General features: G+C 39.5%; 1 protein-coding gene across 15 annotated transcripts in view; it reads right to left on the reverse strand.

Moving 5' to 3' along the window:
* Positions 1 to 18,292, reverse strand: part of LIMCH1 (LIM and calponin homology domains 1) — a 312,143-nt gene that overhangs the window by 131,404 nt on the left and 162,447 nt on the right. For 4 of the 15 annotated variants that reach the window (XM_070505971.1, XM_070505972.1, XM_070505967.1 and 1 more), the window contains exon 4: positions 9,966 to 10,076. The exons of the other annotated variants lie outside the window; for them this stretch is intronic. In XM_070505971.1, the coding sequence (XP_070362072.1) occupies positions 9,966 to 10,076 (111 nt within the window). The remainder of the gene's footprint in view (positions 1 to 9,965; positions 10,077 to 18,292) is intronic. 15 annotated transcript variants of the gene reach the window in all.

The following is an 18,292-nucleotide window of genomic DNA, read 5'->3' on the forward strand; positions in this document are numbered from 1 at the left end:
GAAATATCCAGGCTGGTTGCTTGAATTTGGGAGATACCCCCTTCACTTTACAAGCTATTTGTGGGGCCATGATTATGCACCAGATAGATCTCTAGAAGGGAATAACATACATGGAGTATGGACATCAGGATATTGGGGCTTAATGTGTGCCCACACAGTGCTGGCCATCTTATGAATATATCATCTTTTATCCATACAATGGTCCCTTGATTGCATTACCACTAAGTTTCACAGATTAAGGATACTTACTGTTGGCAACATATGTAACTTGCACACTGTCACACGTGGTGAGGTGGTGGCACTAAGATTTGACCCAAGGTCTATATAGTCCATAGTTCATGCTACAAACCTTCAACTACTAAAGGTAGAAGATGAACCTTCCCAACTTAAACACACTGTTTGAAGTTTATAAGACAATCCTTTCCAGTGTTGCATTTGGCGAGGAGAAAAGATCGATCCTCATTAGAATTTGTGCTGCTCAATTTCAGCTAGTTAAGGATACTATAGAGGCAGTCTCCATGGCAGAGTGGTTAAGTTCACGTGCTCTACTCTGGCGGCCTGGGGTTCGTCAGTTCAGATCCTGGGCGTGGACCTACACACAGCTTCTCAGGCCATGCTGTGGCAGCATCCTACATAGAAGGGCCCATCAAGGAAGGAAGGAAGGAAGAAATTTGCCTTAAAAAAAAAAAGAATGCTATAATCCAGGAATTAAACCCCTTCATAACACTCTGTCAGTGTAATATCACTGCCCATGTCTTTTTGAAGATCTTTTCTATCAAATGTCTATCCCTTCTGGTAAAAGGGAAAGCAAGAAAACCCTCCAGTGGCCCAGAGAGGGCAACATTTTCTCCCTGGAACAGATATTCAAATGTCTATCTAATAAGAAGGTAATTCCATCAGACCCTTAGCCACACAGAAGAGATCAACACGTCTCCAGCTCTAGCCTGAACTTTCCCATTTTAAATATGTCCATACCATCATCATGGCTACAGTGGAGTATGTAACAGTCCATCTATTAGGCCTAACAATCTTAAAGTTTGCTATGGATTTTGCTTTCTGATTGCTACAATTTATTTAAAGTCTAAATTAATTTCTTTTAGGACAGGATGACTGGATCCATGCTAATTTTCATGACAGGTCAAAAAATACTTCCTGTTTATTTGAGCATTTCACCAAAACTGTTACCCTACTATAATACTTTTTGACATTTCTCCTTTTCCTTTCAATTCTGGATAGGAACATTGCTGACTATTCTCTCTGACTTCTTTGAAAGCTACTGGGGAGGGGCCGGCCCCATGGCCGAGTGGTTAAGTTTGGTGCTCCACTTTGGTGGCCCAGGGTTTCACCAGCTCAGATCCTGGGCGTGGACATGGCACCACTCATCAGGCCATGCTGAGGCGGCGTCCCACATAGCACAACTAGAAGGACCCACAACTAAAAATATACAGCTATGTACTGGGGGGATTTGGGGAGAAAAAGGAAAAATAAAATCTTTAAAAAAAAAAAAAAGCTACTGGGGACAAGAGGAAGCTAAAATAACCACTCAGAGAGCTTGACCCACCCTCAGTGTGTGGAAAAGAGAAAACTTCCCATATACCCAATCACTCAACCTGTGGTAAGATAAGAAAATTTTTAAAGGGAAGCAAAGAGTTTGTGGAAAGTTCTGAGTAAAAAGTGAGGAAGTGGCTTAGTAACCACTATGCAAAGTAGAAGGGAGATTTTAGGGCCTCTTTTTCAAAAGAAGTGAGACTCGACTCTGACTCTTTCATGCCCCAGGCCCAGCCATGGTACCAACAGCACCTGGAAAAGGCCACTCTGGCTACTTTTCCACGCTGCTCAGAGGCTCCCCACAGAAACAAAAGCAAAGTAAAACCCCAAACCCGCAAGCAATGATGACACTGCCTGTAAGAGAGGGTGAGACGTGCAGAAAATGTTTTATAATCAGAATTCTCTCCAGACAGAAGGTTTCTGAGAGGCCTTTGGGGAGATTTCTGAGGATTCTTAAATACCATTTCAAGCAAATGTTTACCAAAGCGCATGCTCTTGTGACATCCTTCTATTTCTTCACTGTATAATTAGGAGGCATAAAGAATAGAATTGCTGTCTACTTTTCTCATCCTACTATGCCTTTAATCTCTTCTTGATCAAATTCCTGGTAGTTTAGTTATTCAACATCAGTGGAAGTTTTGAAGACTATTCCCTTCTTTTTTTCCACGTGATGCTTGTTCCATATATTAATGCCCCAAAATAGGAATTTAAGATTAAGAGAGATTTAGAGAAATTTACAGACTAGTTTGTCATATAGGATAAAGCACACAAACTTCCCCTTGAAAACAATAAACAAGACTTGAAAGTCCCATATTTATTTATAGCCTTCTTCTCAAAACCACACACACAAGTGCAGTGACTATACATTCTAATTAGTTTATCTGTATTCTGCTCATGCATCGCCATGCTCAAAGAACTTTAAAATTTTCATCATCATTTACGAACAAGCCCTCACTCACCAAGATTTACAAAGCAATCAGAGGCAAAGTTAATTGGAATCTAGATTTTCTAACACTCACAGAAAAATTCATGCAGCTCTGAAGGAAAATACAGCCAAGGAAGCAAGACTAAATCTAAGTATGGCATTTCTAAACCAGAGAGAGACAGGAAAGGAGAATAATTTACAAGAGATTTAAATGTCTGTTAGGGCAGTATTGTTTCTTCTCCTTTCACTTTTAGCTCGGCCAGATTAAGCAATACAGGGTCAGAAAGAGCCTGGCGACTTCTACAGATCCAACTTACCACTTGGGTCTCCTCACAGATCTGAAATATTCTGGGGTGGAAAAGAGTCAAAATAGTTTTGTACCCAAACTCAGGAAAGATAGGATGAAGCTTAGGGAGAAGAAACTAGATTTGAGCAAGAGGAGGACCAAAGTTTTTGTTCATGTCTATACGCTTCAGAAGCCTTGACTTTTATCATTAACAGGGTGTTGCCTTCCACTGTGCCCTTATAATTATGTAAGGTAAATTACAGTCAGACCTGTGTGGCCTTGAAAGCCTTGGAAAGGAATTTGAAGTCTTTCAGTGTTGTACTGAAGGGGCAAGAGAGTAACATAATCCCCACTGAGTGACAGGAGCTTTGACAAGGGCCAGTAGAAACAGAAAGGAAGAGATGGATGTGAGAGAGAGGACTTCAGTAGAATTTATAGGACCTCGGGACGACTGCATGTAGGGGTGAGTGTTGGAAATGCCTTCAAGCATGATGGCTGAAAAGATGGTGTTGCCATTAAGGGAAATAAGTTATTATGAGAAATAAGGTATGCTGATGTAGGAACGAGTTGTGAGATTTGTCATATTTTTGACAGAATGAAATGACGAAATTGTCAGAACACAGGAAATAAGGAGACAAAGCCCTGAAGAGATGTTAGGAATGTCAATATAGACTTGGGAGTCCTTGGCATATGGATCTGGGGTCCTCATCATGTGGACAGTGTTTGAAATGAAAGGAGTAATAAGGACAGTAAAGGGAAAAGGAGGTAGAGAGAGGTGCAGAAACGACGAAGGACGACCTGAGGAAATGCCTGCATTGGGCTGGAGTAGAGGATATATAAAGGAAGTAAGAGAGAACTAGAAGCTGTAATGTTACAACATCAAGAGGAAAGACAATTTTAAGCAGAAATTATCAATGGTATCAATCATGTGGAAGGTAGCTGGTGATGTCTAGAGACTTAGAGAATGGGTTTAATCCAGTGGTAGGGGTGGAAGACAGTAAAGGGTTAAAATGTGAAGAGACGCTGAGGAAATGGATATGTAAATGTATGATGTAAATATAGAATATGTTTGCAACGTTTGTCCCTGAAGAAGAGGATGGAGAAGATAGAAGTTAGAGGATGTAGCCAGGCTCAGGAAAGGGGAAGTTAAGAGTAAGAAGGGACTGAGTAGGTTTGTAGACTCAAGGCAAGGAGCTAGTGGTGAGGTGAGGGATGCAGAATGTGAGAAAGGTGGGCTATAATAGTGAGGTCTGCTTCAGGAAGATTCTGGAAGAAAGGATCAAGACAGGATTGGAAAAAGGAAGAAAGGACACAGGCTTCAAGGAACATCTGAGATAGGAAGGAAACTGAAGGTGTTTCTCTAAGATGACTTGAAGCTGGATTTTCAATTTATTTTTATTATGTTTTAGTGTCAACAATTGCAAAAGTATTTTATTTAAAAATCTACTATTTTTAGAGGACTATATTTAAAAGACAAATTTTTTAAAATCCTGCCTTCCAGCACATATTGTCATAATCCTCCCTCTGCCCTGCAAAACTAACCTGCCAAATCAGACAAAAGATTTACTTTTCTTCAGCTACAAAGACTATGCTTTTCTTGGTTAACACAAAATAAACAACCAACCCAAAAATCCACCTGCATCTGACAAACCTAAATTTCTGCATTAGTAAATCAAATGTTTATCATAATTTTAGACGGTGAAGATATGTTTGTTAAAATAACCACTAAAAGTCAAAATCTAATAATTTTAACAAAGAAACACTACTTGCATTGACATTATATACAGAAAGCCTCTCTTTACAGCATTTATAGCATTAATTCAATCATTCATGAGGAAGAATTATGGCACTCACAGAAGACATTGATTGAAAACAGTCCCTTAATCCTGCAGAATTTACTGTCTCAAGAAGGAGAAACACGAACTCATCTTTCCTAAATACAATATGGCTGACACTATATAGAGAAGTGTACCAGGGCATGGGAGCCCACTCAAAAGTGCCTAATAGGAGGCTGCAGAAAGATGTGAGCTGGGTCTCTAAGAATGACTTCTGGTTTGCCTCTTGTCTGAAGAGGGAAAGGGCATGATGGGTAATGGCATTGGGTGCTGTGGGAAGTAGGGGTGAAGGGGCAGGAAATGGAGCTGGGAAAAAACTGTGGAAAAGAATATGGATTGTATCCTGCCAGGGAATGGAACCAATAAAGCAATTTAAATGGGAAGGAACATAATCAGAAATCACTGCCTAAATTGTTTCAAGCCATTCACTTAGTCAATGGCTCAACCGATACCTTCCTAAATCCTTTCCCCATTTTTTAGGGAATTCTCACAAGATCTAAGGCAGGACAGTGCTGTCTCATCCTGCTTTGTCAACTCTGAGAGACAAGTTTCGAAGTTCTTTTATTTTTTTTAATGTTGTTATTTGTTTTTTATGACTCTTGAGAGAAGGGTAAATGGTCTGAGAGCTGTCACCAAAGTGTCAAAGAGTGCCCTAAAAGCACACACTGTTTATGGGTGGCTTTTGTTTGGTCCAATGTGTATGTAGTAGCTATACTTAAAGCTGTAAATAAATTTCATGGCCAGGCACCATGAGGAGTCCCTGAGAAAGTCAAACTACCAGGTGGGTGTGTGTAGGCACCACGATTAGGCTAAGGATCTGCAACCCTTAAAACTTACTTGCTGGACATCAATTTTCAGGGGAGGTTGAGTTCAGCATGGGGAGGGTTAGACAAAGAGTATGTGTTGGTGCCACAAGCAGCTCTCCAGTATTCCTACTCAGCTCTCAAGCTCACAACTGAAGCCTCCACAAAATCCCCCCACAGACTGACTCACCTTCCCGAGAGTAGAGCTTAGAATCTCCCTAGGGGCTTTCATTTGCCACTCCATCTTCACTTGAAGGGGCTCATCTAAGGGTCCCTTCCAAGCACGCAGTGTCTGGAGAGAATTCTGCTAAATCAAGTTTTCCTCATCACCTTGAATTACCAGCAGTGTTTCAGCACCTTGGTGACTATAATTGTACTGGTTCTGCCCAGCAGGTCATATCTTATTAAGGATTCTGACCACCAATTTATTTATATACACACACATACATACTCACACACACACAGCAGCTATAAATCTTAAAATATATTTTTTAATGCCTTTGCTTGATTTAGGGCTACTTATTGAATGAAAAGGCACCAGTTTAAACTTCCTTGGATATCTTTTTAAAAAGACACCTGGGTTTTCCAAATCCTCTCTCCCAGACTCTTGTAAATTCTACATGCATGAGAGAGTGGAGCTGTATTTTTTTAATGTGCTATAAGCACACTAAATAGTACATGGGACTCCCATGTATAACTCTTTTTATAGGGCTTGGAACATCATTTTACATTTATCTTTGTTTTTATGACATTGTTGGTTGTGATGAATGCTCGACGCCTAGCCCTTGTAAATGTAGGCAACTCCTCCATCCTCGTATTGTTGCTATGGAAACAATGAGAACCACTTTACAACAGCCCCCCTGACGATACAGTTTGCAACATTAGAGCACAAGGAAGGTCTGTGTTCGTTACCTGTCACGATTGTCAAGCAATCACTAATCAGAGATATATGCCAACAACAGTCATTAATGATAGTTAAAATAAACAGAATTTCCACGTAGGATGGCTGCTTTTATAGAAGATAGGTTATACAAAGAAAGAGCTCTGTTAACCAAGTTGGATGATCGAAGCAAATCTTTGCCTTATTCAGGGGAGGTTTCCTGGAAAAAGTAGCTTCTAAGGGATTTTGTAGAATGTGTGAGTGATGTCATTTTATCTCGTAGAAACCTGATCTCTTAGTTCCAAGGAAACTCCCCAAATTGCTTCATTCAAAGGGTAATTCCCCAGTCTGTTCCCACCAAGATCACATATATGAGGGAAACCACATGGCAAAGGAGAAAATGCTCAGGCTTTGGGAGTCTGAGTTCAAAGTCAGATGGATTCAAATCCCATCTCAGCTGATACTTAAGGTACGGGACTTTACTTAATTTATCTGGGTCTCAGTTTCCTCAACTATAAATAGGGGTTGATAATATAACCTATCTCCTAGGCAGATTTCAAGCAATACATGTAAAGTGGTCCAAAGCCTGGACAGATCATGGGCACTCAAAAAGTGGTAGCTAATATTATCAGCCAGCTGATAGCAGAGTTAATGATTAAAAAGTGAAACCAGAATTTTGATACTGGCTGTTATCTCGGCTTGTTATGATATTTTCCCAATAGCTGCATGGCTAACTTGTTACTTTTTTCAGATCTTTGCTCAAATATTACCTTCTCAAGGAGGCCTACACTGACCATTCACTCACTCTATTTAACAGGACCTCCTATAGCCATTCCTCCCAACATTTTATGGTCACCCAACATAGAATGAAATTTTCTTATTTATTAGTTTTATTATTATTATCTTTTTCCCATTAGAATATAAGCCCCTCAAGGGCAGGAGTTTTGCCTGTTTTGCCCACTGAAGCATTTCCAGCACGTAGTAGATTCTTGATACTTGTTGAATAAATGAAAGAAGAACTTTGCTTAGGTTTGTTTTGCATTTGAATGTTGGCTCGGTTGAAAGGGGTAAAGCTTCCCCACAGTGCCCACATATCAGCTTCGGGGTGGGGGCAAGACCAAGTACACTGCTAGCTGGAGGCCCAGACCCAACGGAAGGCACTGAACTGGCACTGGCACAGGCATGCCAGGCAGTACGAGTGACAGAAAGCTTTGCTGAGATGGGCTTAAGCATTCACAACATGCTCCCTTGCCTAAAATCCTGCACACATTATGCCCACTAAGCCGCACAAGGGCAAGATGTTTGAGCTTTCCACGAAAACAGTGGGAAACTCTTGCTAAATCAATGGCATCATGAGTGTGATGTCTATCAAGTTTATAATGCTAACAGAAACCTGCTCTTTGAAATTTGTGAACAGTTTCCACATCCGCTAACTATTCATGCCTTTTTCAAGCAGATGTGTCAACATCTCACCAAAATATCAATCAAACGGCAGTGACCGGAATCTTAATCAACTACAGGAATTCTCAAGTAGAATGAAGAGGCTTCCACAGCAAAAAAGATGCTACAGAGTTGATAATGCCTTTCAATCCTGACTGCTAAGTCTTTAGCACCCATCCTACCCTGCTGCAATTAGAGCACAAATCCATAAAAGCAAGGACTATGTCAATATCTTGTTCCCTGCACAGTGCCTGGCACCTAATAGGCACACCACAAATATGTATCAAATGAATGAATGAACTTTGTTAACTCAATACATATTTCAAAGACCCTTTATGAAACCCAATTGACACAGTTCAAGGACTAGAGATTAAAGACAAAGATTTTGTTCAACAGGATGGATGAGACTTGGCAGCAGTATATATGGAAAAAGATCTGAGAGGTTTTGTTTTTCTCAAGCCTGACATGAGATGAGGGCCAACTGTGCAATTCATCTGCTAAATAAGTTAATGCCATATGGGCCCAAATTAACAATTAATAGAAGCGATGTGTCCAGAGGATAAGAAATAATGGTTCCCCTGAATTTGTAACTGGTCAAACAACATCTGGAAAAGAGTTGTCCAGGTCTGGGTACACATTTTCAGAAAAATTCTGACATAAGGGTGAGTAGTCCAGGAACTAAGTCTCAGAGGTAATAGGGGAAGGAATTGGGTAGCAGGAGAACATGCTTAGGATAGCCACCTGGAGCGAGAAAGACAAGTGGAGCAGCACAGGATCACCCCTGTCACCTTGGCTGACAGCCAGGTCACCCCCCTAACATATGAGAGAGCCCCACCAACCTCAGCAGACCCACAAGGCTCATCATCCCAGATGTGTGAGAAATTAGACACTTGTTTTCCATCCCTGAGGTTTTGAGATTGTTTGTTACATAGCTTAACTGCAACAGTAGATAACTGATACAAAGAGAAATTGTGGAAGGTCTGTCATTTATAAGAGGAAGCAAAAGAATCCTATTTCCTTACAGATGAGAATGGAAGAGTCGATTTAAATCCTTAGTGGTTCTCAAAAAGGAAACTTTTGCTCTTGGAAAATGGGAGCTTTATAAGGATTGGAGCTATTCATCAACTGAATAGACTTTACCGAAACTGAGCTTAGAAACCAGCAAAGCCAACCACCTCGCCACAGTGTTCACCAGGCCCAGGCTGGATCCGGCCTGCCCTTAGAGAGCTTGAGAACCCACTTAGGTCAGAGACCTTCTCTGTTTTGTTTTTTCATCCTTCCACATTTGGTATTCAATAAATATTTGTTAGAGCAAAATGAGTGGAAAATGGTAAGGCCGGCCCCCAGCCCCTGAATCCAAGAGGGTAAACTGTTGAAACTGAGTCTAAAAGCCACATAGATCTAACCAAATATTTAGAAAATACTTAGAAAAATATTTAGAAAAGCTATTTTCCAAGCTCCTGACAAAAGGAACGGGAAAAATAGAGAAGAGGCTGAGTGTCTAGGGGAGATAGAAGTAGAGTAAATTGAATATTTTGTGGCACAAAATTCTAAAATATTCATGGTTATAATTTTTACAGATTAGTGAGAAGCAGCCTAGGAGAACAAGCAGCAAGGAACAAGGAAAAGGCACTGATTCCAAGAGAACAAGAGATGGTAAGGAACGGCTTCAAGAGCAAGGTGATAGTATTTATAAACACATTGGGCCTTGCACTCACAATTCCAGCCTTCTGGAACTTTCTTCCTCTCAAGTGGATCCTAAGGCAGGCTTAGCAGTTGCCACGTTTTAAAGATTGGTACATGAGGATATAAGGGATAAGCCACATGGATAGAGGTCCCTGCCCCTTAGGGAGGACAGCTCTTCTTTTGACAGACTCTTCACACAGCTCATGAACACAGAGAAAGTATTCTCTCTGATTTAACAGGAGTCAGCAAACTTTTCTCTTAAAGATACATGATTTTAGGCTTTGTGGGCCATATGTAGCCAGAGATATTACGTGAAGATCTAGACACCTAAAAATGAATGAGCACAACTGTATTCCAATATAACTTTATTTACAGACACTGAAATTCTAATTTCACTTAATTTTCATGTGTTACAAAACATTCTTCTTTAAATTTTTTTCAACATTTTAAGACATAAAAACCATTCTTAGTTTGCAGGCCACAAGAAAAGGGCAGCAGGCTGGTTTTGGCCCCCAGGCCCTAGTTTGCTGACCCCTGCTCTACATGAGCACTCTAATCTCACCTCACATTTGTATCTCCTACTGCCCAACGCAGGCAAAATAGACGTCTCTGGAAGACTCTCAGCAGCGACCATTTTGATTTCATAAGGGGAACTTTTAATTTCATGATTCAGCTGCATAAAGAAAAGTAGAGGTTACTAGGGTTACTTTGTCCCAGGCAACACTTTGAGGAAATTTCAAGGATCGAGTGCTGTTTTGCATGGTCTCTGGTGAGCTTGGCAATATAAGGTACAGTTGTTATAAATATCCATGATTATGGAAGCTCAACTAGTCTCATGAACCCTGTAGACAGTGCTGGATGGATGAAAGACACATATTTCCCCCTATAGGTCAGCTGTATTCTTATCTAATTGTACAACTAACCTGACAATGACTTTAAAAATTTACTTCTCATCTCAAATGGTGTCAATTTCCTATCACAGAGGTAGAAAGATAGAAGAAACACTCTGAGTTTTTAGAATCAGAGTTAGTCTCCCACAGTAAGACTTACAAAAGGAATTTCTTTTAAACGCAGATGTTAAGAATAACCTCCTTTCTCAAAATAAGTTAATACAACTATGTCTCATGGAAGCAAAAACCTTTATAATTAATCATGTTTTCCTTTTTGTTGTGGCTGCCAGGAAACTCACAGTCAAGCTTGTACCCCAATTATAGAAATTAAATAAGGTCCTTTGGTTATACTGATATTTTCCATGGTTAAAGCTTTTGTATTTTCCCCTAACAATATCTTTATTTTTCCTCAGGAACAGAATAAATTATGCTAGCAATATATTCATATTAAGGTAAGCCAAATGAAGAATTTCTTTTAAGTATCCTCTTTTTCAAAATTGTCTTTCACTTTTCCATATGTTTCTGTTCTTTATCTGGCTGTTAGTTTTTTGTTGCCATGGCATTTAATATTTACACAAACAATAAAAAGTAACAATTCTTGCCCATTTTCTGTCAACTCTTAGTTAGAATTTCAGGCCAAGTGATATGTGATTGATTCCAACTCGATGCACCCAGAGATGGTGAGATGGGATGGCCTTGAGCCCTCTACTCCACATCATTTCGAAAGTGGAAGACTCATTTTTTTAATGCCTAGGAGAGTAAAATGAGATGAGGATATCAAATTATTTTTCCTCATCGATTCAGTCAACAGAAATTAACTGAGCACCCACTACATCAGACATACAATAAAAATTACGCAATTAGAATCAATATCAAGTTTTGAGTCTCACCTTCCTGTAAACAGGAAACAGGTTTTTAAACAGCAGAGTGAAGAACAGAGGACATAAGTCATTATAGCTGCATTAAGGATGCTGGGGGAGAAGCCTGCCATCTCTTACAATTTGGGTACATGGTGACATTTTATTAATTCAGATAGCATTATTTGGAATCTAAGACAAATGAGACAGGAACTAGATTAAACTATAAAATCTTACCAAATAAAAAGAATCTATTTGAAAATAAATAATGTGTTGATTACAAAGTGATTCGTACCTGTCTCTTCAAGTAAATCAGGCCTCTGACATGTTTAAAAAAAATCTTACCGCTTAAAAGCCCCTATCTTACATACTTACAAAAATCAAAAACAAAAACAAAAGTGTCCTTCTTTTTAAAATATACCATAACTGGGACCAGCCCCATGGCCGAGTGGTTAGGTTCTCACGCCCTGCTTCATTGGCCCAGGGTTTCGCCAGTTCAGATCCTGGGCACGGACATGGCACTGCTCATCAGGCCATGCTAAGGCAGCATCTCACATAGCACAACCAGAGGCACTCACAACTAGAATATACAACTATGTACTGCGGGGCTTATTAGCGTACAATGAGCACTCAATTAATGCTAACTTATTGGAATAATGTCTGACATATTGTAGGTACTAAATAAGTGGTAGTTAATATTGCTAGGATGGAAAAGATGCTTAACATCACTACTCATTAGGGAAATGCAAATCAATACCATTTCACACCTGTTAGAATGGCTATTATCACAAAGACAAGAAATAACAAGTGTTGCTGAGTATGTGGAGAAAAGAGATCGCTTGTGCACTGTTGATGGGAATGTAAATTGGTGCGACCACTATAGAACACAGTATGGAGGTTGTTCAAAAAAATTAAAAGTAGAACTACCATATGATCCAGTAATCCCACTTCTGGGTATTTACTTCAAGAAAATGAAAACACTAACTCAAAAAGATATATGCACCCCTGTGTTCACTGCAGCATTATTTACAATAGCCAAGACATGGAAACAACCTAAGTGTTCACTAGTGGATAAATGGATAAAGAAAATGTGGTATATATACACAATGGAATATTATTCAGCCATAAAAAAGAGTGAAATCTTGCCATTTGTGACAATATGGGTGGAGCTTCAGGGTATTATGCTAAGTGAAATGTCAGAGAGAGACAAATATCATATGATCTCACTTATATGTGGAATTTTAAAAAAAAGCTCATAGATACAGAGAACAGATTGGTGGTTGCCAGAGGTGGGGAGTGGGGTTGGACGAAATGAGTGAAGGGAGTCAAAAGGTATAAACTTCCAGTTATAAAATATATAAGCCCTGAGGATGTAATGTACAGATTGGCGACTATAGTTAATAATACTGTACTGTTAACCAGACTTATTGTGGTGAGCATTTTGTAATCTATACAAATATCAAATCATTATGTTGGACACCTGAAACTAAATATAATGTTGTATCTCAGTTATACCTCAATAAAAATAAATAAATAAATAAGCCCCCCCCCCCCCAAAAAAAACTCAGTATGGGACAAAATGGGAAGGGACAGGGACCATAAGTCTTCATAGGTAAAGGTCTTAGGAATCATTCTGTCCTATCTTTCACCTGACAGATGGGAAAACGAAGGACCACGGCAACAGTAAGTGTACTGTCCAAAGCCCCTCAGCTCTGGGGGCCAGGTCTGATTGCAACCCAGGTCTTTGGGCTTCTAGTCCAGTGTTCTCGGCCTGAACCCACGCTGCATACTTAGTCTTCCTGCCTCCAGGGTGATGAGACTGTCTGGAAACCAGTTTTTCATGCCTATTCTCCAAAGGGAAAAAAATGGATGGGGATTTGGAGAGTAGAGCAAAGTGAGAGCAGCCACTGGCAAAGAGACAAAATTGAATACTATTCCTAGATATGGAGTGTATCTGGAAGGCATCAGGATTTAATTTTTGGTGAAACCGGCCAAGGGTTTGTAGAATATAACCACGAGAAATAAGAATGGCTTTGGGGAATGAGAGACTGATCGGCTACACTTTTAGATAGGGCCAGTTGATGGTGTCATTAATCATAGCAACGAAACAGCCCAATTTTTTAAATAAGAGAAAATTTACTAAGAGACTAAAGAGACTAACTTAGTAAGGTCTTTGGTGGCAGAGGGCAAAGAAATTCTTTGTAGGAGTTTCTCATTAACAGGTGTTTTCAAAACTGAGTTGAGTGGTGGAGTGATCATTGCTAAAATACTTTAAAGCTGGAGAGTATTCCGAGCGTTTAGTTCAACACCGTCATTTTACAACGAGGAATAGAGACGGAAAGAGCTACAAGAGACTTGCTCACAGTGACTTGATTAGTTTAGTTTTAGGGCCTCATAGATAGGTTTATGGCTTAAAGTGCAAGCCTTAAATGAAGAGTAGAGATAAACAGGCAAAGGATAATGAATCGACACCGTTGCAGGAGTCTCCACCACCATTCACCGAGAGCTTATAAGATGCCAGACGAAACACTAAATTGATCCATATAACTTTATTCCTAACAAAATCAATGAGTTAGGTACTATCATTATGCCATTTACAGATAAGAAAATAGAGGTTTCAGGAAGGATGTGAGTGACATTACCACTGGCATCAGCACCATTACCATCACTCCCTTTTTCTAAGCACGTATCACGCACCACAGAAACATACAGTTTTACCTGCATTCGCTCACTTAATCCTCACAACAGTGAGAAAGCTGAAGCTTACATTAAGGTTAAATAACTGGCCCAAGGTCACCTAGCTTGGAAGTGGCTAAGCCAGGAGATGTATCTGGGCCTCTGTAGTTAACGTATTCAAGAATAATAGGATTGGTGGTTGCCAGAAGTGGGGGTTGAGGAGTGGGCACAATGAGCAACGGTAGTCAAAAGGTACAAACTTCCTGTTATAAGATAAATAAGTCACACAGATATAATGTGCAGCATGGTGACTACAGTTAATAATACTGTATTGCATATTTGAAAGTTGCTAAGAGAGTAGATCTTAAAAGTGCTTCTAAGAAAAAAATTTTGTAACTATGTATGCTGACGGATTTTAACTAATTGTGGGGATCATTTCACAATCTATACAAATATCAAATCATTATATTGGCTATCTGAAATGAATATAATGTTGTATGTCAATTATACCTCAATAAAATAAAATGAAGAAAGAATAGTAGGAAGGAGAAAGTGCAAAGAAAAATTCCCTTTGCAAATCTTTGACTCTTCCAGTATTAAAGACCTAAGCTGACAGGGAGATATAAATATAGTGCAGACCTTAAGGAATTCCTCTGGATGGGGGGAGGGGAAACTCTTGGCTTTTCTGTGGCTAACAGAACATGGAGTTGACTAGAGAAGAATGGGGCTGACCCAGGACAGCAATTTTTGCTCCAATTATACTAAAGATCACTACTACCTTAGTGCCATAATCTATCACAGGGGAAGCAATCCATTCATTGCCTGGAATGCCAGGCTAAGTGGAACAGTAAATCAGGCAAGGAAAGGGTATGGTGAAAGGGTTGCAGGGGAGTAAGCATGAAGAAAGCCGAGAAATAAAAACAATCAACATATTGATTTCATTCCATGGACAGACAAGTGTAAGAGAACAACATAAAAAATCCCTGGGAGACGGTGTTTACCTTAAAAAATAGAGATAGCAGAGGGCTTCTTCCTGCTCTACATAGAACATAGGCTTCTAGGCACTGAAAATAATATATCACCAAATGTCGGCTTAGAAATCTAATGACAGCCTGGGAAACCTTGGTGAATGAATAGATAGGTAAGCCAAGCAGGGATAATTTCTTATTTTTTATAAAGCATTCAGCCCATGGTTAACACTTTATGTTGGCCAGTTTAGCCAACATAACAGTTGGGCCCTCTAAACTATGGCCAAAAAAATTAAAATGGCAAATAAATAGGAAATGAAATGCATGTTCTTGACTGAATGCATTATTTTGTCTTCTAACTGCTTAAGTACGTGAGCTCTGTGTTTATGTAACTTTTTGAGAAGTCAAACCCACAGCTTTTTTTAATGAATACTTTCTGATCAACCATAAGAGACTATCACTCACTCATTTATTGATTAAATAGCCATTTAACAAAACACAACGTAGCTCTAACACCCTACAACTCAAGTTGCAGCAGTCTCTTTTCAGGAATGTACATGAGTAAAGGAGCCTTTGAACTATCCCAGGGAGGGAAAGTCAAAGCCATCAGTCAAGGTCAATGTTAAGTTTAGTGCCAGAAGACATGGTAGCTGCCCAATACCTCTTGCTATGATTTTCTTAGCAAAGCTCTTTGTTTTCCATTCCTGCTGATGATTGCCCCTTATTTTCCACAGTAACTCTCCCTTCACATTGACAAACAGGAAAAAACCACTCAAGTTCTTTCTTACATAATGTGTTTTGTTTTTGTTTTTGTTGTTTTTTTTTTTTTTTTTGTGGGAGATCCAGAACTCAAAGAGCCTTGATGCTTTTTATCAATTTCACTAAACATCAAGGGCAGGAAATAAAAATATTTTTCTCTTCCGATTCAAATACAATACCCCTTTGTGAAGTTGCTGAGAAGCTAGAAATAGTAAATCTGGGAAAAATTTCAGGTGAGAGATATGCATCAAAATATTTCATTTTGCTAAAAATATCTCTAAGTTGGACTTAGCATTCCAACTCTCATCACAGCGCAATTCAGGATGATGAATAAAATCTGTTTCACCTTTGTATCGGCAGTAACTCTCAGGTTATACAAAGGAGTAAAATAACCTGTGCTATGATGCTGAAGTCCCTGCAGGCATTTGGCAGTTCAGAGGAGTTGTTTTCAGGATGGAAACAAGAAAGACAGAAGAGGGAAGAAAGACCAATTCAAATTACTGTCTTGTTGTTATCTGGCAACTTGAGTTTGGATCAAGGACCCAAGAGACAACTTAGGCAAGTTGGGGAGTCCCACAAGGCTAAACCCATGACAGCAAAGCTTGCGTAGTCCTCATCAGCTGCTCCAGCACAGATAGATGAGGCTCCCTAGGAAGCATAACCATCCTAAGGGCAGTAGGGCTGATCCAGTGTCCAGAGACAAACCTGGTAGCAAAAGGAGATGTGTGTGGTCCAGGGTAGGCTCCACTGTTCGAGCCCCACAGTAGTGGAGACACATGAGAAAAGATACAAAGACAGACTCAGCCTTGGGGAGCAGGGTGAATGCAATGGAATAACTAGGTAAGAACTCAGCACCCAGCAGCTCCTGGGCTTTCTCTCCTCTGCTGGCTTCTCCCTGCCACCCCAGAGTCTCCCAATCCAAATGCTCCCCTCAACAGGAGCAGAAAATAGATGACAGCTAAGTTTCCTTCAAGTCCTGCCAAGAAAAACATTGCAAGGTTAAGGACACAAAAGCTTCAAATATCCTGCTACTGAGGTTCTTTTTTATAAGTTTCAGTATATACACACACACAGAAGAAAACTCACTTTTAGTCAAAGGGTTCAAGAATGTTGACAGTCTTTCAAGGAGTCACTATGTTCTTAAACTCTTTCAACAGCTCTATTTGTTCTCAAAAGGATGATAGATTTCTTTAATAGCAGTGTATCTTTCAGCTAGCCCATTACAAGCCAAAGCATAACACAGAAAGTATCCAGCATAATCATGGGTTTGGAGCTGAGGAGGCTTGCGGGGCAAGGGTGGGGAGTCAGAAATACCAGGCCTAGAGTTCATCGTGTTACTTGCTGCAGGAAAGCATGCCCATGGGTGAAAACGTTGCATTTCAGATAAAAATCCAGAGGTAAACATCTGGAGAAGGAATATTTCCATGGCAGTCTTGACATGCCCCCTAAATCTGTCACCCATGCTGAAAAAACAACTTGGATCTGAGAAATGATGGGATGAGTGATCATTCATTTAAGATACAGTAACATCTTTCTACCGAGTGATAAAAACCTATCACAAAATAAATACACACCACATGCTCTCGATAAAAGTATGACACAGACACGCCTCTGTTTTTTTTTTTTTTATTTTTTATCAGAAATCTGGCCAAGACATCAGGACTCCAGAGTATAGCACTGCTCTTGGGCTCAGAACCTGACAGGGGAGCTGAGACCTGCACAGAAAAACTAAGATGGTGACAACATTCCTTCACATGCTGTCCAATTAACTGTGTTCAGAATGCAGACAGAATGAGCACAGGGACACATTTCAGTCTACTGGACGGTATGCTAGCCTTCATCCCCGTGCTCAAAGAAAAGAAGAAAGCTTCATCTGGGGACAAAATGGACCTAAAGTTTAATTGTCATATATATTAAATCTGGCCTGTTGTCGTGTTTGAGTAAATTTGATGGAAAATCCAATTTTCTTAAATACAAGTTCTTTTAGGGACAAATCATTTTCTATGCAGTATCTCAAAGATGTCCCTAATACTACACTCAAATCTATTTCATATGTTTTTGTTCTTATGTTTAAATCTATAAACGTAGGTTAACATATTTCTATTAAAAATCATAAAATATATAATATGTATATTTATAGTAAAAGTTATATATCTTTAGCCAAGTTGGAATTCTGCGCCTTGAAGGACACCAGTTGTCTTAGGCTCAAATACTCCTCGCTGGAGAAGGAAGTGCTGACTCCACCCATAGAATTAATATCTGTGTCTCCCAGACACAGCGCCATGTGTTACTTTCTTCCCCACAAATCACAAATTTTATGCAATGAGCTTTTATCAAACCAACATATTATTTACCAAAAAACATGCTGGTGGTACCAAAGATTGGCCAGTTACTTATTTCTTGAAAGTCAACTGATCCCTTGACCATTATAACTTGTAATCAGTTTTGCCAGCATCGAAACAGATTAATTCTTTAGCAATAATGTGAGGAATATTTTATAATTTGTTTAGTTCTTATTTTCAATGCATTGGAGTTAATTCGTATAAGCAGCCTATAGGAAGTTTTTCTCTCTTACTGTTAATACCTGCACTGAAGTGAGACTGTCCTCTGGCTTCAGACAATACCTAGATCAGGCTTGCTGACAGTATAATAGAATGCAAGCTACTGTGATAGGATGATTTCTGGATACACCTGAAATATCAATGTGGCAATAAACCTTACAAATATTTGTTTTATGGG

This window comes from Equus asinus, chromosome 3, assembly GCF_041296235.1.
Source record: "Equus asinus isolate D_3611 breed Donkey chromosome 3, EquAss-T2T_v2, whole genome shotgun sequence".
In the NCBI taxonomy this organism is placed as follows: Eukaryota; Metazoa; Chordata; class Mammalia; order Perissodactyla; family Equidae; genus Equus; species Equus asinus.